Source organism: Micropterus dolomieu, linkage group LG16, assembly GCF_021292245.1.
Source record: "Micropterus dolomieu isolate WLL.071019.BEF.003 ecotype Adirondacks linkage group LG16, ASM2129224v1, whole genome shotgun sequence".
In the NCBI taxonomy this organism is placed as follows: Eukaryota; Metazoa; Chordata; class Actinopteri; order Centrarchiformes; family Centrarchidae; genus Micropterus; species Micropterus dolomieu.
In genome coordinates, this window is record NC_060165.1 from 14,782,927 (window position 1) to 14,810,490 (window position 27,564).

General features: G+C 40.7%; 4 protein-coding genes across 4 annotated transcripts in view; 3 read left to right on the plus strand and 1 right to left on the minus strand.

Moving 5' to 3' along the window:
* Positions 1-5,896, plus strand: part of col7a1l (collagen type VII alpha 1-like) — a 65,569-nt gene extending 59,673 nt beyond the window's left edge. The window contains exons 103-108 of the mRNA XM_046072423.1: positions 1,188-1,265; positions 1,875-1,928; positions 2,037-2,085; positions 3,190-3,414; positions 4,642-4,713; positions 5,385-5,896. Of these exons, the coding sequence (XP_045928379.1) occupies positions 1,188-1,265; positions 1,875-1,928; positions 2,037-2,085; positions 3,190-3,414; positions 4,642-4,713; positions 5,385-5,599 (693 nt within the window). The 3' untranslated portion in view covers positions 5,600-5,896. The remainder of the gene's footprint in view (positions 1-1,187; positions 1,266-1,874; positions 1,929-2,036; positions 2,086-3,189; positions 3,415-4,641; positions 4,714-5,384) is intronic.
* Positions 5,897-10,734: 4,838 nt separating this feature from the next.
* ucn3l (urocortin 3, like) lies at positions 10,735-11,890 on the plus strand. The gene is made up of 3 exons (XM_046072579.1): positions 10,735-10,750; positions 10,852-10,905; positions 11,401-11,890. Exon 3 carries the CDS (start codon positions 11,411-11,413, stop codon positions 11,888-11,890), a length of 480 nt encoding a protein of 159 aa, XP_045928535.1. The 5' UTR covers positions 10,735-10,750; positions 10,852-10,905; positions 11,401-11,410.
* A 2,543-nt stretch (positions 11,891-14,433) lies between these two features.
* Positions 14,434-23,829, plus strand: copg2 (COPI coat complex subunit gamma 2). Its single transcript, XM_046072150.1, has 24 exons — positions 14,434-14,582; positions 15,171-15,223; positions 15,336-15,416; positions 15,532-15,603; positions 16,606-16,685; positions 17,014-17,089; positions 17,258-17,350; positions 17,479-17,565; positions 17,702-17,859; positions 18,065-18,198; positions 18,353-18,420; positions 18,717-18,905; positions 19,416-19,511; positions 19,866-20,109; positions 20,342-20,417; positions 20,622-20,725; positions 20,945-21,070; positions 21,172-21,240; positions 21,394-21,575; positions 21,795-21,924; positions 22,201-22,298; positions 22,455-22,593; positions 22,890-22,988; positions 23,394-23,829. The coding sequence occupies exons 1-24, from the start codon at positions 14,546-14,548 to the stop codon at positions 23,522-23,524; spliced, it is 2,622 nt and encodes an 873-aa protein (XP_045928106.1). The 5' UTR covers positions 14,434-14,545; the 3' UTR covers positions 23,525-23,829.
* A 30-nt stretch (positions 23,830-23,859) lies between these two features.
* Positions 23,860-27,564, minus strand: part of mest — a gene marked incomplete in the record, with an annotated part of 10,297 nt that continues 6,592 nt past the window's right edge. The window contains 1 exon segment of the mRNA XM_046072151.1: positions 23,860-24,422. Coding sequence (XP_045928107.1) covers positions 24,305-24,422 — 118 coding nt within the window.

Consider the following 27,564-nt stretch of genomic DNA (forward strand, 5'->3'; position numbering starts at 1 on the left):
AAACAATATTTGATGCGTCAACAAAATAACACAATTATTATTTTCTTGGGATCATACAGGTAGGCTAAAAAATAGATATACCCATAATTAACCAATTATTAGTTTTCTTGAGATACAGTTATTTGACAAGAACAGTATCTTAGCACACAATAATACACCCAAAAGATTATTAGCGACAATGGCCCCTCCAAGCTTCCGCAGACTTTTTCCCTGGCTGGTGCATGCCAGTAATTTAGCTGAAGGTATGAATCACTACTTTAATGAATTACACCCATCCAAGAACAAGCCTAATTACCACTTCCTGTAACTGAATGGTGCTTTCACAAAATAGCCACTTCTTTAACTAACACTGTGGTATGGCAGCACTAGACAGGCCATGTCTGCTAAACCAGAAGCTACTATGAACATAAATGTATAGTAATGTATTTCTCCTTAGGTTAAGATATATCTATGAATTATATGTAGTGTGTCAGTGTGTTGAAATCAATCTGCTTTAAGGATACAACTAATAGGATGTTATATCTGACTACACAGCAACAGGGGTGCAAGTAGGAGATTTCTTGTCACTACAGTCCTGTGAATCCAGTTGGATGCCACTTCAGTGCCCGCTTATTTAATTCTAGTTCACAAAAGTCTGTGAAAACAAATGTTTTAGTATTTACAAGTTTCTATCATATTAGTCCATGAATGGGAAAGACCAGGTACAGCCATCTGTCATACATTTCTGTAAATGTCCAAGTTAGAAGAGAGGAAGACTGAAAATGTGACAGAACACAATGAGCTTGATTACAGTTATACCCATGTTCGTGTCTTGAACAGACAGACTTTCAGCATATATACTGCAGCAGAGGATACAGCAGAGACATGTCCTTGGTTAACGCACACACACATAAACACACACACACATACACAGGTCTATTTCCGTCTGCAGCTTTCAAGTAATATCTTACTCAGTTATCTCCTTTCAGCTACAATTACCAGACTTTCAGTGTTGACAAAGAGTGGCTGGAAACCTCTAATGAGGATAGCCAAAGATGGACCTAATTGGTCTTTCTTTCATACTGTTTAGAAATGAGTGGTGATACTGGCATCTGCTGCTATGGTTTTACCTTGTAAGCATAGAGGTTTTGTGTGAAAGAAAAACTCACTCACAATGTGTTTTTCTCTGTACTCGTTTTGTCAAATAGGGGGAGAGGGGCAGAAGGGGCAGATTGAAGCCATGTCAGAGGGGAGCCCCCGGCACTCCAGGACAGAGAGGACAGAGTGTGAGACTCATGAAACCATTTCTCTAAACAAACTTATAGGCGAGAGAGCCAGGTCTTGACCCTCTCCTAGCTAGCTTCTGTTCCGCTAGTTTCTTTAACTCAATGGCTTTTCTCATTTTCTACCGTACTAGCTCGCAATATTTGAGCACCTTATCCTTTTAACAAAGGTAAAAGAATGATAAAGATACAACAGTGAGCCCACTCAGATAAATGTAACTACATCCTAAAGTAAGTGTTTTTTTATTTGTACCACATTATATTGCAAATATTTGTCGTGTAGTATGTTAATTAACATGTTAAACCAGGTAAATAATTAAAAAAGGTATGTTTGACTTGCTGAATTCAATTGTTTTAGTGGTATTATTGAATTTTTTTTTTTTTTTTTTTTTTTTTTTTTTTTTTTTACATCAAACTCTATTTAATCTAACTAGAAGAACATGAATATTTTGTCACTCTGCTCTGTTTATTTACAGTGCAATATAACATGAATGTGGTGTTGATCTTAGTTATAGGTGCACCGTCTATTTAGGGAAGCTAATTAGTACACATACTTATAGCTTGATAGAATGTAATTACTCTCATGCATTTGTAAATGTGTTTGTACTATAGGGTACAGTGGGTATTGAAGGCACAAAAGGGGAGAAGGGGGAGCCTGGACTCTCGGTACGTGTTTATCACACACACAAACAAGCACAATAACAGACATTTAAAAAAAAGATGTAAATGAAATAAATGAATAACTTAATGATTCTTTTCATTCCCTGTGTCAAGGCTGAAGAAGTAAAGGAGCTAGTCACCCAGGAGGTGGTAGAAAAGTGTGGTAAGACTGGTCAGGGGGTTCATGTTATTCACTTTTACATGTTGTACATTGTACTTATCTGTGCATTTATCCAAGAGTGAAGAAACCTATGACTCTAGATAGGCATACATATTGTGTGAATGTGGGTATGTTTGTGTGTGTGTGTGTGTGTGTGGGTATGTTTGTGTGTGTGTGTGCATGTGTGTGGTTGTTTGTTGCAGAGCTCCCGTGGCAGCAGCATGGCACCCGTGTGTGTTGTGCCATCTGTTATGTTCTCTCAGAGGAACACACACCATGGTGCCAGCAACAGCAGAACCATTCACAAACACGAGACTGCCATTAAGCTGGACACCTCAACAAGAATCCATTACACACTGTACTTAGTAGACACCTAAAGGATCATTCTGCATATTGTCAACCTTTCTGCAATTAGACCTTTTTGACATGTCACGATAGGAAAAGCACAGATGTAGATTATGGAGTGTTTCATCTTGAAACCTATTTATTCTCAAATGCAATTTATTGATTCTTACTTACTTACTTTACATTTATATATTTGTATTGTTATTCAAATTACACTTTTAAACAATCTCTTGTTAGAAGTGTCACATTACATTACATAATATCAAAGATATATGAGTTAGTAAAGACTGTCCTTCATGCCTTTGACAAGGCTTATTTCCCTGCTTTGTTTACAACCCACTTTTGCTTTTCAAATACCTGTAATTACCTAGAAGATGTTGATGTGAAAGTGTTTTCATACTTGCAGGGAAAACTATGATTTCAGTGCAGAATATCAGAGCATGAATGCTCTACTTGTCGGCTAATAATTGCTTATTAAAACCACACATCTAATACCAGAATATATTTGGTGAAAAGATTTGTTTTTATCGCTTCGTGGATTTAACTGCAGTTGCTGTTTATTCAGCTGTGGTGCTTCCCGCAAACTTAGGAAGAGCTCTAAAGTGAAGTATAAAAAACAATAAAGTCATCTGGATACCTGAAATTATGATTTAATGGTCTTAAATTTTGCCACTGAATATTCTGTTATTTCCAAAATATGTTGAAACACAGAACAAGATGCATTTAAGTGATTGCATGTGTATCATGTTTGTATCATTTCAGGGTTGGAATACAAGTTCATGGTAAAGTCTGTGGACCCAGATGGAACAACCTCAGTCACTGAGAAGAAGACTATGCCAGATGATGCAGCGGTGTCCCTCAACAATGACCTCCACGAAGAAGAAGTTGAAGAAGTGGAAAAGGGAGAATATGGAGACAAAGTGGGAGAAATGACTAGTCCTGCCCCTGAGATCTTGGAAGAAAAGCGGATCCTACAAAACCACACTGGTAATTACAATTATCCCAACATTATACAAGTGACTGTTTGCTGTTGTACTGGTGTCCAAACCCATGGGCCAAACACACAGATGCCTGGGATATCATCATTTTCTAAAACTGCTCAGTTTTCCCCACATCGAATTGATAGCGTGTAACCAAGTGTGTGTCATAGCTAAATGGTTACATATGTCATACTTATGTGTAACAGCTGTGATGTAGGCAGTGTGTTGGATGAGATTATGGAGACTTTGTAACAGTAAAAATACACTCTGTTCAGATAAAGAAAATATTGGGAGGAAGGAAGAAGTTGTGTTCCAGCCGGAGAACTTTGCTGCATGTCCTACCCTCCTCTATCTCCCCACGTTTCGTCTATTTGTATACTGTCAACTATCTAAAAAAAGAAAAGAAAAAATTGTCAAATAAAAAAAAAAACAAAAACAAAAACTAACAGCTCCTAGAGTGCTGCTGTTACTGAGACCATCAGCATCAAGGCAAGAAAGCAACCATAGAGTTAACAACGGGTCAACACGTACCAAGAAATCACACAATATTTCATGAAGCTCATTAGTGAATACAGCCCCCAGACAAGAATAGCTCGCTGCATCCCAATTTATTTTAATTCTTGCTTCGGGTAAACATAATGAGAAAACTAATCAAAGAGTGAGCCTGTCATTGCCCATAGTCAAAGTCAGCATGTTTCTTCATAAATTACAATCACTAGATTTAAAACAGTGACAGTCAGCTCATTCTGTGAAAGAAATAATGAAAGCGCGCAATCACCATGGGCCACAGTAAAATATTTACACTTTAATTTGGAGACTTTAAAAAAAAAGTTACCACTTGTACCGGCCTCTGCACTGCATGTCACCATCTGTGGCTCCAAGTCGTTAAAAGAAATCTGCTGTATTGCTTGACGACACCGAAAGGAAGATGACCAGTGTTCATTTAGTACATACTTAACTAACCTCAATGGAATATCTGATTGCGCTTCAAACAGACACGATTTGCTGTAGTAGATAAAAAAGACAAGAGATCAAGACGACAATCAATGAACCCTTCATGTTGCTTAACCGGTTGGAGAAACATTGACCACTCTTTGTTGGATTTAAGATGAATCAAAACACCACTAGCTTTCATTAAGTTTTGGTCCAGTCAAAGTGATTCATTTACTTTGTGGTTTCTGATGACTGAATCCACCAACACGTAAAACTTCTCATTGATGTTGTTTTCCTTAAGATTCTCTGGAGGGCGGGACTGTGGAGTGGGGACACAGGAAAAAAAGAAGTGTACTTGGAAGAAACACTGCTGGTAAGTGGCCAAGACGAGTGATTTTCTTCTCATCTTTCTGCCTCCCCTCGTTTTTCTTTTGTTCACTTGCTCCATATATCTATTTCTCCGTCTGTTTATCCTCATGTTTACATAATCTATGAGTAATGAGTTGCTTGAAATTGTTAAAAGCGCAAGGTGGGAGAGAATGATAAGACCAAAATGTAATCCATGAATGTTTGACAGCCTGTGCCAGATTTCACGTGGTAATGTATGAATAACAATAATGCAGTGAAATAGAAGATCTGAAGTGTAATGAACAATGTGGTGACGTGCGTAAGTCAGAAAAAATACATAAACTTATATTATGTCTTCCTGATAGTTCAATAAGGAAATAAATAATAATAATATAAATTATTATCTAAGTTGTGAAACCTTGTCAGATGTAGTCAAATATCTCCTGGAGTCCTTACAGCCCCTCTTAATCATAGCTGTAGCAGGCATTTTGCACACTAGCGGTCTCAAGTGGTGTCTATACCTACAGTATTTAAAGTGTGAAAGAATAAATGTAGGTTGAAGTCAGTGATGCCGCCCCTCGAACGTACTGAAACATTTTCTTTTTTCTTTTTTGCAGCATATCTAATACTTGAAATATGGGAAAGTACAGTATTTGTAACCTTTTTATTTGAACTTCTTTGTCGCCTCGCATGTAGTTCCAGCAACAGGCAGCTGCCTGGACCCAATGTCAGAGGGGGCCTGTTCAGAATATGTTCTGCTCTGGTACTTCCACCCTAACTCAGGGGAATGTAGGCCATTTGTGTACGGGGGCTGTGGTGGCAACAGAAACCGATTCTCCTCAAGACAAGAGTGCCAGAGTTGGTGTGGAATGGAGAGGAGTGGTAGGGGGCACCAACCAGATCACAGATGAAATACGCACTGTAACAGCTGATCAGTAGTATGAAATTCTTCTTTAAAAAGGTTTTTGTTGTACAGCATGAATGGGAGGATACTGTAGATGCAAAAATGGTCATTTAAGGCAGTATAATATTCTGTTCAAATGTATAATAGTGATTAAAAAAAGGTACGCTGGAGGTGAAACGATCATCCCCATACAACAAAATTTTGTGTACATAGCTGTGTAAAATGTTTTATATTGGATTTATTTATATATTTTCTGTTACAGTTATCTCTTGATTTGTTTTATGGACAAATTGTGTCAAACAGTTTACTACTAAAAGATTAAATACGTCTTTTCTTTTGTGACCCGTTTTTGTCGTGCTTGTCTCTTCACTCTCCATCTCTCGAGTCTCTCTGTTTATGTAACGCTCAGTCACCTTTCTTATTTTTTTTTTTGTCAATTGCCCTGCATCCTGTGTGGTGAGAAAAATAAGAAGCTGGTAGATGATTGCCTGCTGTAACCTCCACCACTACATATGTTCCTTTGGCAGGGGGTGTTATTGGTCAGGCTGGGAGCCAGATGAGGGGCCAACAGGGGCCCAGTGAGGGAGATCACACAGGGGCTGTTTTAGAGGACTCTCCATCAGACCGACGCAACAGTAGCAGGGGATTCCTGCGTGGGTGTTGATGTGGGGGCAGCACCCGTTCAAGGTTGTTTCTGGCAGTGTGACACATGAAAATACACGACACAACTTACAGCTAAAATCCACTGACTGATTTTCAGGTTGGGTGAAATTGCTAAGACAAATGTGTAGTATTCATTTTTTGAATTTGGGCTGAATGCTCACGTCAACATTCAGTGTTAATACTAATTTAGCGTATGCCACATATTCAGTCCAAAATGCTGCACCAGGTTTCTAAAACTGAAGTCAGTTCCTCAAAAGATTGTTCACTTACAATAGTCAGTATTTAAAGCAGAAATTCCATCAACGTGACAGATGAGTCTTTCACCAACTAGCTTCCAGAGGCTTTCGTCATTTTAGTCACGATTCCTCACTGTAATGTACTCCCACATGCAGATCTGCAAGATGTGGTAACACAGTCTACAGTGACAGGCTGTTCTCACTGAACCACACCCCCTGTCAACCACAGCTTGTGAAGACCTAACACTTTATTATTATTAATATTATTTTAGCTTTCGATTCATTTGCAGAACTCTTATCATATTATTTTTACTTAAAGCAAGAATGTGTGACTTTTACGAATGAAATTAGATCACACTATGTTGATTAAGGCTATCACCGCCAGGTAAATCTTTCTGTGTTCGCAGTATACAGGACTTTTTTAATCTGGCTGCTATGGTGACGTTCCCGCGCTGTCACAACAGTAATGATGTGTTTTATGCCAACCAGAAATTATTGGTTTGACAGAGCTGAAGGGGAGTGACCATAATGACAGCAGCAAGGACAGAGCCAATAAGTCATAAGTATGTGTCAACAGCGTTGTGTAATTATTCTCACTGTCAGAAGGGGTAGACAAAAATTCCCCCTTGAAAGTTTAAGATAGATCGAATAATGCTTGAAACAATATCAGTTATTTCCTAAGAAAATATATTTAATTAATAAAGGATTTTCTTAAAGCCCTGAAAACCTGGTTTCAAATCTTAAAAGGTGCCCAGTGGAGTGTTACTTAACCAAAACGCATTGTGGGTATCCTTGAGTTCTAACAAATGTGTTGATTGCATTGCCTTCCTCATAAAACATCTGCCAAGCTGATTTTAAATCTTGCATTGTCTGCATCCATGTTTGCTTACTAGCAGCCGTCTTTGTTGGCCCATTGCTATTTTTGCTGTTTCTTTGGGGTGTTAGCTCCACGTACTATTAATCAGCGAAATGTCGTGGAACTAGCATCAGGAGGTGAATTACCCTGCCTATGTGTTAATTTATTTACTATTAAAATGATATGATATGTAGACATTCACATACATATGTACAGGCACACTTACACTCGCTTGAATATACACAAATTAAAAGTAACTAAAAGTCTATTCAGCATTGGTAGGAAGCTAAAAGCTTATACAAAGACCTCTTTTAAAAACTGAAGGCAAGATCAACAGAATTACAATAAGTAAAAATAAGGGACGGAAAGGCTACTACAAAATAAAGAAACAAAACCTGAATCTGCTCATAAAAGTATTGCTCTATAGCACTGCTAGTGGTCAAAAACTCCACAGGATATCTTTAAGTATTTTTCTATAACACTGAGAAACAGATATATTCATATATATATGTAAAGCTCTAATCAAACTGAAGTTTGGTGAAAAAAACATTTTTAGTTATTTAAGAGTTTAACATTCAAAAACTGAGGGTGTTGCTAAATTATGATTGGTGCACGGAAATACATGACGTCACTTTTTTCCAGCTGAGCCCCACCTACTTTAAACCAGTTGAGAAAAGCAAGGACAAAGACACAAAACCAGAAATCTCTGTCATGTGAAATAATTAAAAGTAAGAGTGAGAGCAACCGAGTAAGAAGCTGATTAAAAATATGTGTTTTCTAGGCCTGTGATATATATATATATAATATCTTGAAATTCACTAGTGCCAGGACAATGAACATTCCAGAAAAACTCCCCAGGCAAAAAAATACGTGGTCAGTATGCCTAAGCTGAGCAAAAGGCTTTAATAGAGAACAACAGATGAGTTCTCATATATTTTAAATAATCCAGTATAGTAATGAAAGTGTGATTTTATCTGTGAAGTTGAAGTGGAGCAAATAATTCCATTTCAAGAGTGGGAGGACATACACAGTGTGTCACAGACTGTGATTACTCCAGCTGTGAAGACATACAGTCATATTAATCCCACAGTGAAGTTGCTCATTAGAGCTTGACCCAATACCCTTTGATCCACGCATTCCATGCTGTCTATTCGTTTTGACATGGTGGTGTACATCACTGCAGGTGGTCCCCATGGCGTGTATTGCATGTACACTTTAATTAAAACACAGTGTTCACCAGATCTCAGATACCAGAAATTAAATTTCCAAATATAGGCTACAGCATGTAAATCATATATACTGGGTACTATCAGGGTGCGAATTATACATTGACAATCGGGGAGGGGCAACTTTTTTCCCCCAGTTCATATAGGAAAGTACAGAGCAGACTCGTTCTTCAGTGAACAAAATTTTTACAAAGCTTACAATATCCTTGCTTGTTTAACTAATGTCTGCAGTCTGTAGATGATGACAAATCACATTCATTATCGGCTTGATGGGTGCCCCATACCACACAACAACCTTTGTAGTCAGGGGTCACCAAATATTGTAGAGCAAAACTGCCAGCAAGTCAGACACACAACAACAGACCAGCATTTCCCCTCAAACACAGACCCACACAATACTGAACCAGTACCAAAGACACTATCAGAAAATACAGTATGCATTATCATCTCTAATTCCTAATTCTTATCATTTCAAGTTTCAGCTTACTCTTTTTAGCAAATATGTCCTTTGCTCTTGCTCATGTTGACTGTAAATGCAATGTTATCTGCGTTAAATAAAGCAGTAGTTACACATTGTTTGGGAATTGGGAACTTCGCTCCTTTTATGTCACACTTCTGTAAGATGTATCTTATATATTTCAGTGTTTGAAATGCCATGCATGAGTGAATAATATCACACTTGGCTTTGTTACCCAAATGTAATGTCTAAAAAAAAAATGTCTAAATAATTTGTAAATTTTACTTTTTATATATGTACATTATACATTGTAAAGAATACGTTGGTTAAAACACATGGTACAGCTCGCTTTATAGTGGGTTTATAAGCTGCATCTAATGACTTGATTTGATGATTAATACATAATTTATTAATGCATTTTATCAGTCATTGATAGAGTCACTTTTGTGTTGTTCCAGGTTGGGAAAAATCCCTTTAACTGTAATTTATTGTCCTCCAGCATTCCATTTGCTTTTCCTTTTTAGCTAAATCTTGAGTTTATCAAGACTCCATAATCTAAATCTGACCACAAAGGGCTGCAGAGCATCTGGACCAAACCTATCCATTTATTATCAACTGTTCAACATTTATATTATCTGCAGACTGTAAGTTGTAAGTGATTATAAAGCACTAGTCAAAGATTTATTAACCATTACTAAAGCCATTAGTTACAATTTATAAACCCATAATGAAGGGTGCCTTATTAGAAAATGGTGCCAAATTTGGCCAACTAACTATTATTTGGATTATATTAATATTTGGATTATGTTCAGTGAAAACTTTACATTGCAATTTCTCACAGGTTTAATTCAATTCAATTCAATTTTATTTATATAGTGCCAAATCACAACAACAGTTATCTCACAGCGCTTTCATAAAAGAGCAGGTCTAGACCTTACTCTATGATGTTATGTTATGTTAGGTCCAAAACCCAAGCATAGGCTGTTCGGTTTACTTTCATACAGTATATGAAAAGGAAAAGCATCAAATGCTCATACTTGAGAAGCAAATGTTTTTGCTTTAAAAATGACTAAATAGATTTATGGATTATCAAAATGGTTGCAGACTTCTTATGGGCTTATTAGCTAATGATATACAGTAAGTAAAAGTATAGGAGGAGACCTTCTCTAACCACTGTACAGAATGTATGTCACAATGTATCATTAATTAATGTATCTTTGATACAGAAACTAAATCCAATAAGTCTTTAGTGACTTCAATATGACACTGGGTAAAATTAAGAGTTGCATTCTTCTGCTTTATATTTTATATGCTGGAGCTGTCCGTGGTCCTGAACTTGTAATCTTACAGACCTGCCGTGTAAAAGTCTTTAATTGGCTGGCAACGTGCTAATTTAAGGCATACTATGGTAGAAACCATCATGTGAAGGGTAAAAACACTTTAACTGCATATAAAACATTCAAAAGTCTTATACTGCATGAAAAAATCTCTCTTCCATTCTCACTGTGGTCGTGATACCTCGTGTTCATCGGCAGGTCACATCTACCAACTTTATTTTTTATTTACCTCTACATCACGGCACCACAACCAATGGGATACTTCACAGCAAACCAAAATGTCACTGGGATGACGTTGTTGCTGGCGTAGGGCTGCAGTTTGATGGCTCCTACTAAATGAACGCAGTGGGAATGGACGATCAAGACACGCTGCTGGACAGACGGTGCGCACTGCTGACCTCCGCGCACATTATCAGTTCGGCAGAATTTCTCATCAGATTTTCACTTGTGAGGATTTCTGCCTGATTTGTGTTTTTCTTTGTAGAGATACGTGTTGGTTGACCTCCCCAACTGTATTCTTTATTATAGGACACGAGTGGTAAGTTTTGCGAAAATGATTGCTTAGGCTACATGTTTGTGACCCAGTTGCCTTTTAAACCATTGCATTGTGGTCCACAACAGACATTAAATGTTCTTGTGCAAAAGGCTTAAAGATATTTCTGAAGGGACAGGCTGAACTTGGCTCTGAACTATCGATCTTAGAGTCCTAAAACCCACTTTTTAATAAGAGAGGGGATAAATAGCATGGAGGAGAATATTTCGTTCGATTTGAATGATTTTTTCTTGACTACATAAGTAGTAGTAGTAGTAGTATTGTACTTGTGAAAGCAGTGTTAAGATTAATTGCACTTTGGTTTAAGATCCACTTCATTCTCAGCTTGTTTTCTGTCACATACTTTAAAATGAATGTAGCCTACTCCAGGACTCTACAAAATAAAATACCTTGTCAAGATAGACAATGAGATGTTGTTAAGGTCATAAATACTTAATGACATTTTTCTCCCTTCTCCCTCTTCACCTGTGTTGGTCCCAGAGGACACAGCATGCTGCCGTCCCTGAAGACCCTGCTGCTGCTCTCGATCGTGTGCACACCGACCTCCAGCCTGTGCCTCCGCCTCTACCAGACCCGCACTAACCTCCTGTGCGACGACCAGATGGCAGTCGGGGTCCGGAGCGACAAGTTCGATCCGGCTTACTCTCCCATGGACGGCTGGGGGTCCCTCCTGCAGTCCGCGGAGTATCTCTCCTCCTCTTCCTCCTCCTCCTCCTCTTCTTCTGCTGAGTCCAGTCGGGAAAAAAGGACTTCTAGTCCCGCAAACTACCGCTTCATGAGCCGGACGAAGCTCAGAGGGCAGATGCTCCGCAACAGCAGCAAAGGGGACCGGAGGAGCAGGGTGACCCTGTCCCTGGATGTCCCGACCAACATCATGAACGTCCTATTTGATGTAGCCAAGGCCAAAAACCTACGCGCCAAGGCGGCAGAGAACGCGCGACTGCTGGCTCAGATTGGACGGAGAAAGTGAACCTGTTGGACAAACTTAGATTTAACAGACAGCCATGACCAGTGTTGGCCTCCTCGTTACTCAGTTATAAATAATTACTTCTTGTTCACTTTTAAAGTAATGGTATTGATTTGTTTCTTAGGGGAAGGGTATTACAGGTAAAAGAAGCATTTCTAATATCGTTTAAATGCTCTCATGTGAAAGGTCCTTGGAATCAAAGTCTCTTATATTCTTTTTTTTTGGTGGGGGACAATAAACATTGTGAACTAATGAAACTTTCTGACTAACAGTTGGTTAATGCTTCTTGAATTTTAGTTTTAGGACAACTCCGCTTCAAACTCACAGATGATAACATTTGGCTGATACATTTAATAAAACTGAGTAGCCTACAGTTTGAGTTAAAACCCTGCCTTTGTGGTGAGAATAATCCATGAGTCTCTCATGCACCATCAGACATTGTAGCAACAGTTAATGTCTTAAGACAGAATTAAGTCAAGAGCAATAAGGTCCAGGGTTATTTATACTTGTAGCATGATGATTGGTCATTCCTTTCAAATCTGAAAAGAAGACTGGTGGATTTTTAAAAAATTACTTTTAAGATGGACTTGGGTTGAAGTAATACCAAGCCCTTAGATTTTCTTTTTCAGTAACATGAATGTTTAATGTGCTTAGTTAGCCCCGGAGTCATCAAATTTTAATTATTGAACGAAACAGGAAGAACAAAGCAGTTGTCATTATTAATTCTTACATCCTTAGCAGAAGACCAATGGAATGTTTTCAAAATCATAACATTAGATTTGATAATACAATGTTTATCTCTTTACTGCTTCATTTAGTTAGCTACTAAGAGGCTTGCTGATCAGGCATTCACATGGGAGGCTATGATGATTCCAGATTCTAGTGTGAAACATTGACAGTGGCAAAAACACAACACTGAATACTGACACTGAAACACTGTACAAGCCAACTGCAAGATCATGAAATACAGTAAAATGCAAAATGCATGGGAATGTATGTGTTCATCAGATGTCTGTTATTTTTATACTCAAAATAAAGGATTATTTTTCCTCAAATAAAGCAGATGTAACTAACTAATTTTTTTTGGTTTTGTAAATGGGATCCTTAAATATTCATGTATATATACATATATATATATATATATATATATATATATATATAAAGGTTATGTTATGTATATGTGATGAATAACAGATTAGTATACCAAATATCAATACCAGCATCAGTCAGGCTCTCTGTGTATATTATGATGTAAAGAAATATCTGTCATCATAAACTTATATCAGTTTGATTTTAGTTCGTATGATTTAGATGGTCACCAGTCAAATCCTATTTATTTGTGTCAGTCGATGATAAGTTTGGTCATTGCACCAAACTAAACACTTTAGCAGCTATTAGGTTTTATAACTGGGGTCTTGTAGGCTGTATAGTTCACCTGTATGAAAAGAATCGAGACCCAGAGCAATGTCGACATCTTGTGGCCATTTGACCTTACAACACCCCAGGTGGTGAGTCAGCTCTGCAGGTGTGCATCTCACAGCCCACTCTGCTGATCCGGGGCGAGTTCAATCTCAAAACGTTTTGCACCGGTTCGCAACGTTTTCGGATTGAACGACATGTTTCCTTGCAAAATATGCATTGTTCCGCAACGGGGTTCGAGCTTCGAGTTATGTTTTCTCCCATTTGGTGGGCGTGTCACAGGTGTTACCCATCAGCTTCAGAATCAGAATCAGTTTTATTTGCCAGGTAGCCCATGTATACACATACGAGGAATCTGACTCAGGATTGTACATTGCTCACGATGTGCTTACTTACAATACAATAATAATAATAATACAATAATAAATCACACACAGACTACAGTATAGAGAACAAACAACAACTACAAACAAAAACAATATAGACAGACTGACACAATAGTGCAATGACCAAATGCAAAGGATGCAGGAGTAAAACTGTCATTATTATGTACATGTCGGAGGTGCATGAGATACAATATACAAAATGACAATATGAACTTTATGTAAACACAACGCTGTTAAAAAGGCAGGAAAATGCATTGCGCTGGCGTACACAACAGGGTGTTCGAGGCACCACCGTTTCCGTTTGGAATAAAACTGTTTTTCTACGTTTGTCGGCGCTGAACTCGCCCCTAGTGTATCTCAATGAACGATACTACATACCTTAACATGCACAAGGCTGAATTACAAACCAGGCAAAGTTGGCAACTTCTCTGGGGCCAAAATCAATCAGGGGTCACAAGGTTCCAGGTTCACTGTGGCAATTAGACTACTTGCACGATATTAAAGCAAAATATGAAGTGGGTGAAAATAATAAGTTTTAAGGAGGCTCCTGCATATGATGCATAGCCCTAAATAAATTACCACAAACTAAACGACACTGCACAACTACCTGGGGCTGGCATTTTCTTTGCAGTGTAGTGGTAGTTGGTTTCTGGCGCTTTCAATAAAATAAAAAAATTAAAAAGTCAGCATTGCCCCCTGCTGGTCATGACGTGGGCTCCTCTGACGTATGTTCCGTTGACGTGGACGTCTCAACCGGAAGAGAGGTTTCATTTTGGCTACGTGGAAGTAGCTTCTCTTATGGTCAAACCTGAGAGCATCTTTTCTCTTCGTCCGCCAGCTTCATTCCGACATAATGATTAAAAAGTTTGATAAGAAGGACGAGGAGTCTGGTAAGATTGGAGAGTGAACTCTTTAAATGGTGACAGCATTTGAAAAATGAGAATCGTGTGTCCACTGCTAAGATGTTGGACGCTTTGGAGTCTAACGCTATGCTAGCCTGTTAGTTAGCCGACTAGCTAAAGTTAATGATAGCTGTCAGGTTAAAAAAAACTTATTTTATATTTATGTAGCGAGTATTGAAGATCAGTTATAAACCGATTTGCAGTTGCATTAAAATTGTTATTGCTATTATTAGATGTCACAATAATACCAATGCCAATCCTACGCTTAGTTTATCGTTAGCATTGCAAGCTAGGCGGTGTCAGCTGGATGTTGTGATATTAGTTGTCCTCGTTAACAGACGTGTCCTCGTGAATTAAAAAGATCCTTTAATAAAACTTTAACAAGCTGGATGTAAGCATTTGTTTAAATATATTTTTTTAAAGAAGTGTACATGTGTTTTTTAGTTCTAACACGTAGCACACGCTGGCGTCAACTATGCTTCCTTTACGTGTGGTTGGCTTTGAATGAATTCCAATAAATTAATAAGACAAAGTTTAATGGCGCAGATTCTGACTCTATACTTTTCTGACATTTAGGAAGTGGGTCGAACCCTTTCCAGCATCTGGAGAAGAGTGCAGTGTTGCAGGAGGTAAAGTCCGGCCTTGATACTACTTAAAACATGTTATGTACTTATATGTAGTGTACATATGAGCCAAACAAACCGATCTGAAATAATATAAGGTGTCCCTTCTTGTTGACAGGCACGTATCTTCAATGAGACTCCTATCAACCCGAGAAGATGCCTCCACATTCTCACCAAGATTATCTACCTCCTCAATCAGGTAAAATGTTCAAATCTCACAAAAGACGTAAAGTAGCTCTTTTTAGGTATTTGTGTTGAATTGGTGTCTGTCCACCCATCTTAACTGGCTCACCCCCATGTGTTTCTTCATTTAGGGAGAGCATTTTGGGACCACAGAGGCCACAGAGGCTTTCTTTGCGATGACCAGGCTCTTTCAGTCCAATGATGTAAGATATTGTCCGTTCAAGTTCATTTTATTTATATAGCACATTTTATAGCAGCCACTGACTGACCAAAGTGCTTTACAGAACTACAGAATTAAAAGACAATAATACCATGCATAACAGCACAGCATAGAAAAGAACAGCTTTAAACAGGAGTAGCCAAAGCAGTATCAGACTCATCAACAATAAAAATAAAAACAGAAATGCCAGTATCAGACTTAGATAGAAAAAACAGCATCATACTCCAAGGAGAGAGAAAAAAAAAAATATATATATATATATATATAAACAACCTTATTTATAGGCCAAGGAAAACAAGTGCGTTTTTAAAAGAGGTCACAGAAGGGGCTATCCTAACTTCTGTGGGCAAATTGTTCCACAGGCGAGGCCCAACCACAGAAAATGCTCGATCCCCTCTGCGTTTAAGTCTGCAGTGAGGGACTAATAACAGATTCTTTTCACCTGATCTCAGACTTCTCGATTGAAGCAGTTCAGATAGGTAGCACGGTGCTTGGTTGAATAGAGATTTGTACACAAATAACAATTTAAAAAAATTAATGGGCAACCAATGAAGAGACCTCAGAATTTGGGTGATATGGTCACTTTTCCGACTATTTGAGAGGAATCTTGCGGCGGCATTTTGCACCAATTGCAGACGAGCAGTTTGAGTTTTCGCAGTAAAGTGAATTGCAGTAATCTACACGTGTGGTAATAAAAGCATGAACAGCCATCTCAAGAGTTTTAGGATTAAGAAAAGGTTTGACATTTGACAACAGACGCAGTTGATAAAAACTAGAGCTTATTACGGAGGAGATTTGTTTATCAAAATTTAAAGACTCATCCAGTAGAACCCAGGTTTCGTACACTTGAAGATCTAAAAGCGTCTTCATTCAGTCACTCATTCCTTACTTAATGAGGAAGAGGAATTTAAATTCATCATCAGACATCAGTCTTTAGTGTTCAAGTATAAATATAGTAAGCTTATACTGATTCTTTCTCTCTCAGCAAACCCTGCGAAGGATGTGCTACCTAACCATCAAAGAGATGGCCAACATCTCTGAAGATGTGATCATTGTCACTAGCAGGTTTGTTCCATGATGTTAAATGGCTTTGAGTATCACCTGTATGCAAGTAGTATTTTCTTGGCCAACAGTTTGTCCAGAGTTTGTTGTTTTAATGCAGATGTAATCATGCATTAACACCAGGGCACAACGTGACAGATCTGGATGTATAAAAACTAGATTTTTCTCTTGTTATGAAAGCTGCTAAATAGATTTGGTCTGTTTGACTATTTAAATTAATACAGGAGCACAACTCTTTGTTAAGGTGTTTTTGTAACTGTGGTAATGTGCTCTTTTCTGTTTTCATTTGAGGTAACAGTGTTTTAATTATTCCTTGTGTGGTATTTTACAGCCTGACCAAAGACATGACAGGGAAGGAAGATGTATACAGAGGACCTGCTATCAGAGCCCTCTGCAGGATTACAGATGTAAGTTCAGTTTTATTTATTTTTTATTTCCTTGTCCTGTCTTCCCCATCTCTTTCTTGACCTTGTCATCTCATGCAAGAAAGAAAACATCCTGCATATATATTTTCAAATTCATATAGTTAATAAACTGAAGCATTGTTTGTTCAACATTCCCTGTCTTTTCCACAGACCACCATGCTGCAGGCCATTGAGAGATACATGAAGCAGGCTATTGTTGACAAGGTTCCCAGTGTGTCCAGTTCTGCTCTGGTCTCCTCACTGGTAAAAATAAAAATAATATATATATAGTATTTGGTGTATTTTCTGTATGACTGAGATAAAGTTGTGTAATTGTTTATCATATCATTGCTGGAGGGTAATGAAGTCCTTTATGTTTGTGTGTGTTTCAGCACATGGTGAAGATGAGCTATGATGTGGTGAAGCGTTGGGTGAATGAAGCCCAGGAGGCTGCTTCCAGTGACAACATCATGGTCCAGGTGACTTGTGAATTCCTGTTATTTTGAACTATCTTTTTTGTTTGTGTATAAAGGGGTGGCTCGACTGGATTTTTATGTAGGTATATAAAAAGTACTCATAAAATTAATGTCTGTCTGTTTATGTCCAATCTTCCAGTACCATGCCCTGGGTCTGTTGTATCACCTCAGGAAGAATGACCGTCTTGCTGTCACCAAGATGCTCAACAAGTTCACCAAGTCTGGTCTTAAGTCTCCCTTCGCCTACTGCATGCTCATCAGGATTGCCAGCAAACTGCTGGATGAGACAGACGGAGGGTGAGTAGACCTCCAGTAATCTGATGCTCTAGTAGAGACAGACAAGGACATCAGGGAACATAGTACACCTGATTCCCCAATGATAAAATCATCTGTTGTCATCTATGGTATCTCTGTGTGGGACTACATGCATGGCGCAAACGTCAGGGTTGATGTCTTTTTGTCAGGTAGTTTACAACATTATATTCTGTCTTTATGATCCCAGTCACGACAGCCCCTTGTTTGACTTCATTGAGAGCTGCCTGAGGAACAAGAATGAGATGGTGGTGTATGAGGCTGCTTCTGCCATCGTCCATATGCCCAACTGTACAGCCAGGGAGCTGGCCCCTGCTGTGTCTGGTCAGTAGTTTGCTCACACCTCATTCATGTTTCATTTCTATGTGTATTGTTTGCTGAAAGAACAGAATCAAGTGGGGTTTCAGTTTGACTGTAAAATGAGCTGTCCTCTTCATATTGCTCGAATCTCATCGTTAATGCATTTGTCTTCCTGCAGTGCTGCAGCTCTTCTGTAGCTCTCCCAAAGCAGCCTTGAGATACGCTGCTGTCAGGACACTCAACAAGGTACAGCTTCACTCTCCATCCCTCCTTCACACGCTTGCTTTATGTATAATCATGAATCACTTTATTTAGTCCAAGGTTAGTTAAATAGCTGAGCTGTTCAGAAGTTGCATATGTATTAAGGCAGTATGAAAGTGGGTGTAGGTCCTTTTTGATTTTGCAGCTAGATACATAAGTCATAGCTAAAAGTGCTTTGCAGTACTTTATTATTCGTCAGCCTTGACAACACACTGTTTATACTTAAATTTACAACAGATTATAATGCTGACTGAACTGCAACTTTCCTTTGTGTCCACCAGGTGGCCATGAAGCACCCGTCAGCTGTGACCGCGTGCAACTTGGACCTGGAGAACCTAATCACCGACTCAAACCGCAGCATTGCCACGCTGGCCATTACCACTCTGCTTAAGACCGGCAGTGAGAGCAGTGTCGACCGACTTATGAAACAGATCTCCTCGTTTGTCTCCGAGATCTCGGACGAGTTCAAGGTCAGACGCTTTTGATTTAGTTTAATCCTGTGTCAGATAACGCAGTACAACTAACTCCATTCACGTAGGGTGTTCGTGTGTTACAATGAGTGGGGAGCCCCTACTTTAGCCAATATATTTGAAGTTGCTTAAATACCCTCAATAAGGGCTCCATAGAGAATAGGAAAAAATATATAGTTTTTTACACAGATAAATAAAACACATAAGATACCTAAAAAAATGTATCTTACTTTATATCAGAAAAGCCATCAAACACACTTTTTGAAATAAAGGCCAGGCTGAAATTTAAGTTGCAAACGCATAACAATCAGGAGTGTCATTGTCCTGTGGCTGAATGGTGTGTTGGCGCTGTAACACAGTGCTTGTTGAAAGTGTGAGAATGTGCCATAACGAGGTGTTATCACCCAGGATTTCAGCTTCTGCGGCCACAAAAGATTCATTTCCAACATGAGATTCACGATCTCTTTTTTTTTTTTTTTTTTTTTTTTTATAAATCCTGTTATGTTCCAGGTGGTGGTGGTGCAGGCCATCAGCGCTCTGTGCCAGAAGTATCCCAGGAAGCACAGTGTCATGATGAACTTCTTGTCCAACATGCTCAGAGATGATGTAAGTTGATTATGAACAGACCACTGACTATCCTTCACGCGATGGCCTTTGCCTTACAGGGGGAGCCTCCTTATCAGGGATGTCCTTACCTATACAGAAAACTTGCTATAAAGATACATGTTGTTATCACAGTTGGCAAAAGATAAAATAAGAGAACATAAATAAAGAGTAAAATTTGTAACGTGCATAAGTAACATCATATTACTATCCAACCGATGATTATTAGGGCTCAGTCTGTTTGTCCATATATTGAGTTATGGGGCCACATACATGCATCTTGTGTGTATGCAACACAGTGTTTGTGTTCTAAATTGAGCACAAGACCCACAGTGACGGTCTCTCGTTTCCCTGAAGGGCGGTTTTGAGTACAAGCGGGCCATCGTGGACTGCATCATTAGCATCATCGAGGAGAACCCAGAGAGCAAGGAGACTGGCTTGGCCCACCTCTGCGAGTTCATTGAGGACTGTGAGCACACTGTGCTAGCCACGAAGATCCTGCACCTGCTGGGCAAAGAGGGCCCGCGCACCCCGCAGCCCTCCAAGTACATCCGCTTCATCTTCAACCGAGTGGTGCTGGAGAGCGAGGCTGTCCGTGCAGGTGAGACAGAGTGGGATACTACGCTCCACAGCGTTGAATTTGTTGTATTTCCACTTACTTCATCTCAACCTTTGACGCCTTCAGAGGCCGATCTTTAACATGCATGTCAAGTGTCGATGCCAGCACTACTCTTGACACTACATGACATCCAGTTTATAGATAAATATATTTACCCTATTTAGTTTTACTTTTTAGAACCAGCTCAAACATTTGTTTCTTCTTCCACCCGCAGCTGCTGTCAGTGCTTTGGCTAAGTTTGGAGCTCAAAATGATGATCTGCTGCCAAGCGTCCTGGTTCTCATGCAGAGGTACTCATTTACTTTCATTTGTTTTTGTTTTTCTTGTGTAACTGTGTATCACTGCATCTTTGTGGGAAAATACAACGAGAACACTGGTTAAAGCTGGTAATCTGATTGTGAGACTCCTTAAATGTGAGACATACCCTGTACTATACATGTGAATTTGAATGAAAATGTGATGTATGACTTTGACACGCGTGTCTGTTCTCATAGGTGCATGATGGACAGTGATGATGAAGTGCGCGACAGAGCTACTTTCTACATGAACGTGCTACAGCAGAAGCAGAAGGCACTGAATGCTGCCTACATCTTCAACGGTAAAGACACACAAACTTGGGGATCACTGTCAGGGATTTTGATGTGCGAACAACGTGTGGGTTTGTGGTTCTTAGTGGCTGCTGGTCAAAATGTACAAACCAAACATGCTTAGAGCACCGTGCTTGGGCTCCTGGCTGGACACTTGTAGGGAAAACTCTCGGCAGATAATGTAAAAAATGTCACGTTTTAATGTCTCTTCTTCCATGTGCTGCTCTCAGGTCTGTCTGTTTCCATTCCTGGCCTGGAGAAGTCCCTCCACCAGTACACTTTGGACCCCTCAGAGAAACCTTTCGATATGAAGTCCGTCCCTCTGGCCACCACTCCTATCACAGAACAGAAAACAGGTACTGCCACATGCGCTTAATTGTTTTGCTTATAATCATTATCAGGAATAAGATAGTGAAGGAGTGTGTGTTTAAAAGTAAATACATAAATCTCTTCCCAGAAATCGCCCCTGTTGCCACCAGCAAATTGCCAGAAAAGCTGGCCCCATCGCGCCAGGACATTTATCAGGGTAAGATTGTAAACTGTGTCTGTTGGTCATCAGATTCACGAGTATGAGTGTGATACAATTACACACTGATTCCCTGTCGTACTCCGGACTGATGTTATTAATAAAATGCCAGTCTTTGTTTTAATCTCTCTCTGCTTTCCGTCCTTCTGACAGAACAACTGGCGTCCATCCCAGAGTTCCAGGGTCTCGGCCCGCTCTTCAAGTCATCTGAGCCGGTGCAGCTGACGGAGGCTGAGACGGAATACGTGGTGCGCTGCGTCAAACACACCTTCGCCAGGCACATGGTGTTCCAGTTTGACTGCACAAACACTCTGAATGACCAGCTCCTGCAGAAGGTACCAGCTGAGAGGGGGTTTTGTTTCATGATCATGTGGGTTTTATCAGCAGGGATTGTTCTGCAGATTCAGTTAGATCTTTTTCTATAAATATTTATTTGGGCTTGGTCAAGAGACAAGGTTTTAAAATTGTTTCTGGATTTCAAACATGGCAGTAGTTAAACTAAAACCACCGGGAACAAAGTTGGTATGAATATAACTGGTGGCTCTTTGTGTCAGGTCCTAGTGCAGATGGAGCCATCGGAGGCCTATGAGGTAATACACTACGTTCCAGCCCCCAACCTCGCCTACAGTCAGCCCGGTTCCTGCTACACTTTGGTCCGCCTGCCTGACGATGACCCCACTGCTGGTAGGGACACAGAAACATTTATTGGGCTCATGGGAGCGGTGACCGTAAGAAGGGTTTGAATGGATTGTTAAAGAAACTGAGAGTTCATAACATTTAGATCACAAACAGGTTAATCCAAGTCATTCAGCAATATCAAATATTGTTAAATATAACATACCTTATGCTCATGGTCAAAAATAATGTTTAAGCTGCAAACTGTGAGAGAGGGTTAAACAGCATTGGCCATATGTGGCAATGTAAGAAAACTGTGTTTAGATGTGTCCGATCTGTCTACAGTGTCTTGTACGTTCAGTTGTACTATGAAGTACCTGGTCAGAGACTGCGACCCAAACACAGGAGAGCCTGACGATGACGGTTATGATGATGAATATGTGGTACGTAATCATAGCACATCAATAAACCCTAACTACAAAGAGAGTGTGTGTATTTTCAGCAGCGTAAATTGACACTATTATTAAATTATTGGCCTCTAACTCTTCTCTCTCTGTCCTTCGATCTTTCTTGTCCTCCTCTCCCCTGCTCTTCCTCAGCTGGAGGATCTGGAGGTGACGGTTGCCGACCACATCCAGAAGGTTTTGAAACCGAACTTTGGAGCGGCGTGGGAAGAAGTGGGAGATGAATTTGAGAAGGAAGAGACTTTTGCCCTGGCGTCTGTACGGACCCTAGACGGTATGCAGAAGTCTGGAATTTAAGCTCAAATCATGAATGCCAAGTCAAAAAGCAAAGATCAAGGTGGAAGTTAAGAGGTTTATTTCTTAAAATAGATAGTTATATTTGAGCTAAATATTCAGCATTCACTTGTAGTTCACACGATAGACACGCATGTTAAGTTTCATTACTTTTTGTGTATTTGTGCAAATAACTGCTTCCAGAGTTTTACACAGTATGTTAAACAATGCCATTTTTGGTTTATGCAATAACTGACCCCCAGTGTTATGTGACTAATATATGGTTTGCTTGTACAGAGGCGGTTGGTAACATCATCAGCTTCCTGGGAATGCAGCCATGTGAGCGCTCAGACAAAGTTCCCGAAAACAAGAACTCGCATGTCCTCTTCCTCGCTGGTGGGTGTTCAAAGCAAAAAAGCATTTGGTCACTGTTTGGTCTTTAACAGAATTAGTTCTTTTATTGCTAATTGCTTCCTTAAAAAATGTAATCACTTAGAATGTAGCCTTATGCAAGATTAACTTGTCTGTAATGTAACTATGTAAGATTTATTTGGACACCAAATCCCACACCCAAGTACAAATCGCAGATTGAATTTAGTCATTCCAAATTTTGTAGAATATTGTATGAAGTTCAATTGGCAACGAGAAGGATGCTTTCATGTAAGTATTTTAAGTTGTGTATGGTTAGATACCGTTTCTAAAAACATAAAACTTGTCGTATAGAAAAATACCTTCTTAATTGGCATGCCCAGTGAATTAAGGTCTTGAAAGGTGTGATTTAATTGGCACTCCCTCCCTCAGGTGTTTTTCGGGGAGGTCATGACGCGCTGGTTCGTGCTCGCCTTGCTCTGGCTGACGGCGTCACCATGCAGGTGACGGTTCGCAGCAGTGAAGAGACGGTCGTTGATGTCATCCTGGCGTCCGTGGGCTGAAGTTCTTCACGGTGCAGCTTCGTGCCAAACGCAGCCCCAAGACCTGTCACCTCTGCACGACACACCGCCTGGGCCATCACATTGTTCTATTCCACAGCTCTAAAATTTAATGTATAATATTGTGATTATTATGCCGACACCATTGAACCTGAAAAACATACATGTTTTATTACTTCCAGTATATGAACTTTCTTTCTTTACTGTTAATACCATTAGACTGTCTGCTGGTCCTCAAGTTTGTTTTCTTTGCAGTAAGATTTTTTTTCTTCTGTCAAATCTTCAATAAATTCTGACATCAAATTGTACATCAGGTTTCAGTCATTCAGATAAGACACTTTTTAAACAAAACTAGCTTTATTTGAAGAAAAGTTGACATTTAGATTTTTCATTGACATCAAGAGGAATGTAGAAAATCATATCAAAATCCATTCAGAGTGCAGCCGATTGCTGGACTTCACAGAAAATGGAGGGAATCAAAACAGTGTCCCAGATGAGTTCAATAATCACACAACCAAGCATAACTAAGTATTCAGTTAGCTGCATTAAGTACAATGAATCAAGTTTCTAGCTGAGCTATATCCGATGTCTTCCAGTTCTAGTAACTGACATTTTAGGGATTGCTGCTGCCATCATTTGTGATGAAATCTGAAACTGATGCAGCATTTCTCCCAGTTACAATCACCATTCATCACTTTGCGCTAAAAGTATTGCAGAAGCACCAAACTGCTTGTACAGGTTCTGGATTCATTTTCAAACATGGATGTTGCATTTGGCTTCCCTTCAAAAAGAGTGAATAAAATTGAAGTATGCGTTGAGAAAGCCGGTGGGGTCTTCCAGCTGAGGGTAGTGGCTGATGTGTTCATCCAAGATAGTAATTGTCGACCTCTGGACTAGCTGCCTGCAGGAACAAGATACATATTTAAGATAAATTAGATTATTACAGACCAAAGGCACAAAAGAACTGATGAGTGCTTGGACCTCAAGATGAACATGGACATGTACTGAAGCACACACACTTGTGTACTGTAGCATTATTTTAATTCAAACTAAGTGGAAAGCACAAGATTTAAATCATGACTTTCTGACTACATAATTCTTTAAAACAAATGTAAGTTGATCCTATCACAGTTCTTCCTCTATAATATAAACAGAAAAATCATTGGCGCACTCTTCCAAAGGTTTCTGGTTCAAACCCAGCCTGTATTCAGACGAACTAATTGGAGATTTTGTGCTAAAGATGGTTGCGGCGGTGAAGTGGAAAGGCATGCGCCTCTCATACATGAGGTTGCTGAGTCTCTGGGGAGAGATGACCGAATGAGATTCCCCACTGTGCGTGAAAGTGAGGGAAGCTCGGTGGACAGACTGAGCTGGGGCGAACCCACGACATTCCCAACTGTATGTAAGAGTAAAGATGGCAAAACTCAATAAACAAAATGTCGCATGCGATTCCTAAGATTATGTAACATAGCTGTGAACTGTGAAATCTCTGTAATTACAAGACAAACAAGTGCAGAGGAAAGTCCATCGTCAGCTGGAGTGAAGCAAAAGAGTTTGTGAATACAAAAAGGAAGGTAGGGGTTTTTATCTAAACATAAAGCAAAAGCAATGTCTACAAACAAAGATAATGTGCTTTGTTAGGAAGAACACTCCCTCTCACCCTGGTGTAATTACTATAGTTGAGGGTGTGGCATTAGATCACTTGTTAGTGTGGCTAGACAGCATACTGTCTTACTCCCATTCTCATTACATGTCTGCAGGTAAGGGGCTTCTTGAATGGCTAGATGTTCCTTATGACTCATCAATCAGATTTTTATTTATTTATTTATTTTAATTATGTATTGATTTGTCACCGGGCCGGACAGGGGGGCAGACACGGGGATGGGGGGGCACAAACAGACAGCACAGAGAAAGGACAAGACCTGTAAGAGAAGGGGGAAAGGGGGATGGAAGGTGGGGACAACAGGGAAAAGCAGTGGGAAGCACCAATTGCAGAAAGCAACAAAACCTGCAATAGAACAGAGAGGGGGGCTTGGGGAGGAGAAAAACACAACAAACAAACAAACACAAACAAAAACAAACAATACAAGTAATAATAATAATAGTAAAAGACAACCAGCCGAACAGCAGCAATGAACAGCTGACATAGTAAGACAACTAAGAGAAAAATGAAAACAAGAAACAGTCACACACACTAAATGAGCTGGAATAATAATTAATTTAAATAAGTAAGTGAAAGAAAAGCATCAGGAATAATTCTACCAGGGACAACCTAAATTTATTTGTGTCTATGTTTGAGACTGATTGTGTCTGTGTGCGTGTGGGTGAATGTGTCTGTATATGTGTGTGTATACATGTGTGTGCGCATAAGCCTGTTAAAGAATGTAGTTGTTAGTGAGAGTGGGATGCCACGACTGTGCCACACCTACCCCAGCAACAGGCAGGCAAGAACCCCAGTAGCCAATAGGGGTGGGAGAAAGAAAAAGAATAAAAACTAAGGCCGCCAGCGCCAGCCGACATCCCCCATGCCCAGCACGCCCCCCGGGCCGCCATGCAACACCAGCCAAACCAGCAACGAGGCAAAATCAACTAGCTCAGCTGCATGCCACCAACAACCCACCCACCCGTCAAGGGCCGAGAACTCCAGGCACAAACCCAGAACAAACCGGAGCACAACCCTGCCCCGCACCCACACTGCACATCCCGAAAACTAACTATATACCTCAGTATCCAGAGGGGTCCAACAACTGGCCGACAGAGAAATGGGGAAGCATGGATCCGAGGCCAACGAAGCAAAACAGGGACGCATACAGGTCCCTCCAAGCCAACGAGGAAATGCCTCCCCCGGACTCCAATGCACAAACTAAACGCCCAGCAGCCATTCAGAGACCCTGCCCAGGGAAAAAGCACAATGCATCAAGATGCATCGACAATTGCCCCACAATCCCACCGCAGCCCACCAAACCGCATTCGGATCAACCCACGCCCAGAAGCCAGGGCACCCTGCGACCCCCCAAAGTGCAAAGGACCCCAGACCGCATGTCCCGGGGGAAGCTGTACCCCGCCCCAAGGAAGAACAGCAGAAAGCCGTGCCGGGAAGCTCCCTGCCGCCAGGGAGCGATAAAGCGGGAGAACCAGGCCAACGGTCCCCCAGCCCAGCCAGAGGCATCCCTCCCTACAGTGCAGGCAGTGCCAGCAGCCCCCGAGGCCGATCCCCGGACGGGGGCCCAGCCCCCCCAGTCAAGCACCCCCAAGGAGAAGCACCAAAACCTACCCCGACAACGCCAGCCATGCGCCCCAGAGACTCCCGAATGCCCCCACTGTGAGAGAGCTGGCAGGGGGAAGCAGCGGGGGCCTCTCCTCTGCCGAAGAGGGCCCAGGCGAGGAGAGGAGACAACGGGCCCCCAGGCCCAGGGACACACCACCCGCCCAGAAATGAGCAAAGGCCACAAGCCCGAGTCCCCAGAACCCTAGGTCAAGGGCGGGCCCCCACGCCAGGGGAGCCCTGACCCCCCCCAGCCCACCACAGATCAGGCAAGGCCGTCACCAACCCCACAGCACCCCCGACGCCCGGGGCTCCAGGGGTAGGACACTTGGCCAATGAGAATCTCCCCCACTCCTTCAACCCCTCTGCCTGCCTCTGTACATGTATTGTTTTGTGTTGGATGCATGTCATGGATTGTGAAGTGTTGTATGGTGGAGTAAAGATAAGGTGTGTGGTAACTAAGGTGCAACTAAAATTGGAGGGTAGTTGTGACACAGGCACCCCACAACTGTCAGGTAGTGGAGCCTCCCATCGTGACCCTCCCACCCCCCAAGCCATCTGTGTCTAATGTGTAATTAAAATTGAGGGGCGGGCAGTGGGGGAGGAAGAAGTGCGAGGCCGCAATAAAGCAGCCCCACCCCCCAAACGCCCTGCAGGCTGCCCGCCCCCCAGGGTCCTAAGGGTGTATGTTGTGAGACATGACCAAAGGGGGAAAGGTGAAGGAGGTCATAGGGAGGCTAGAAGACCAGATTCCTGACTGGCCCCATCATTCATTCAG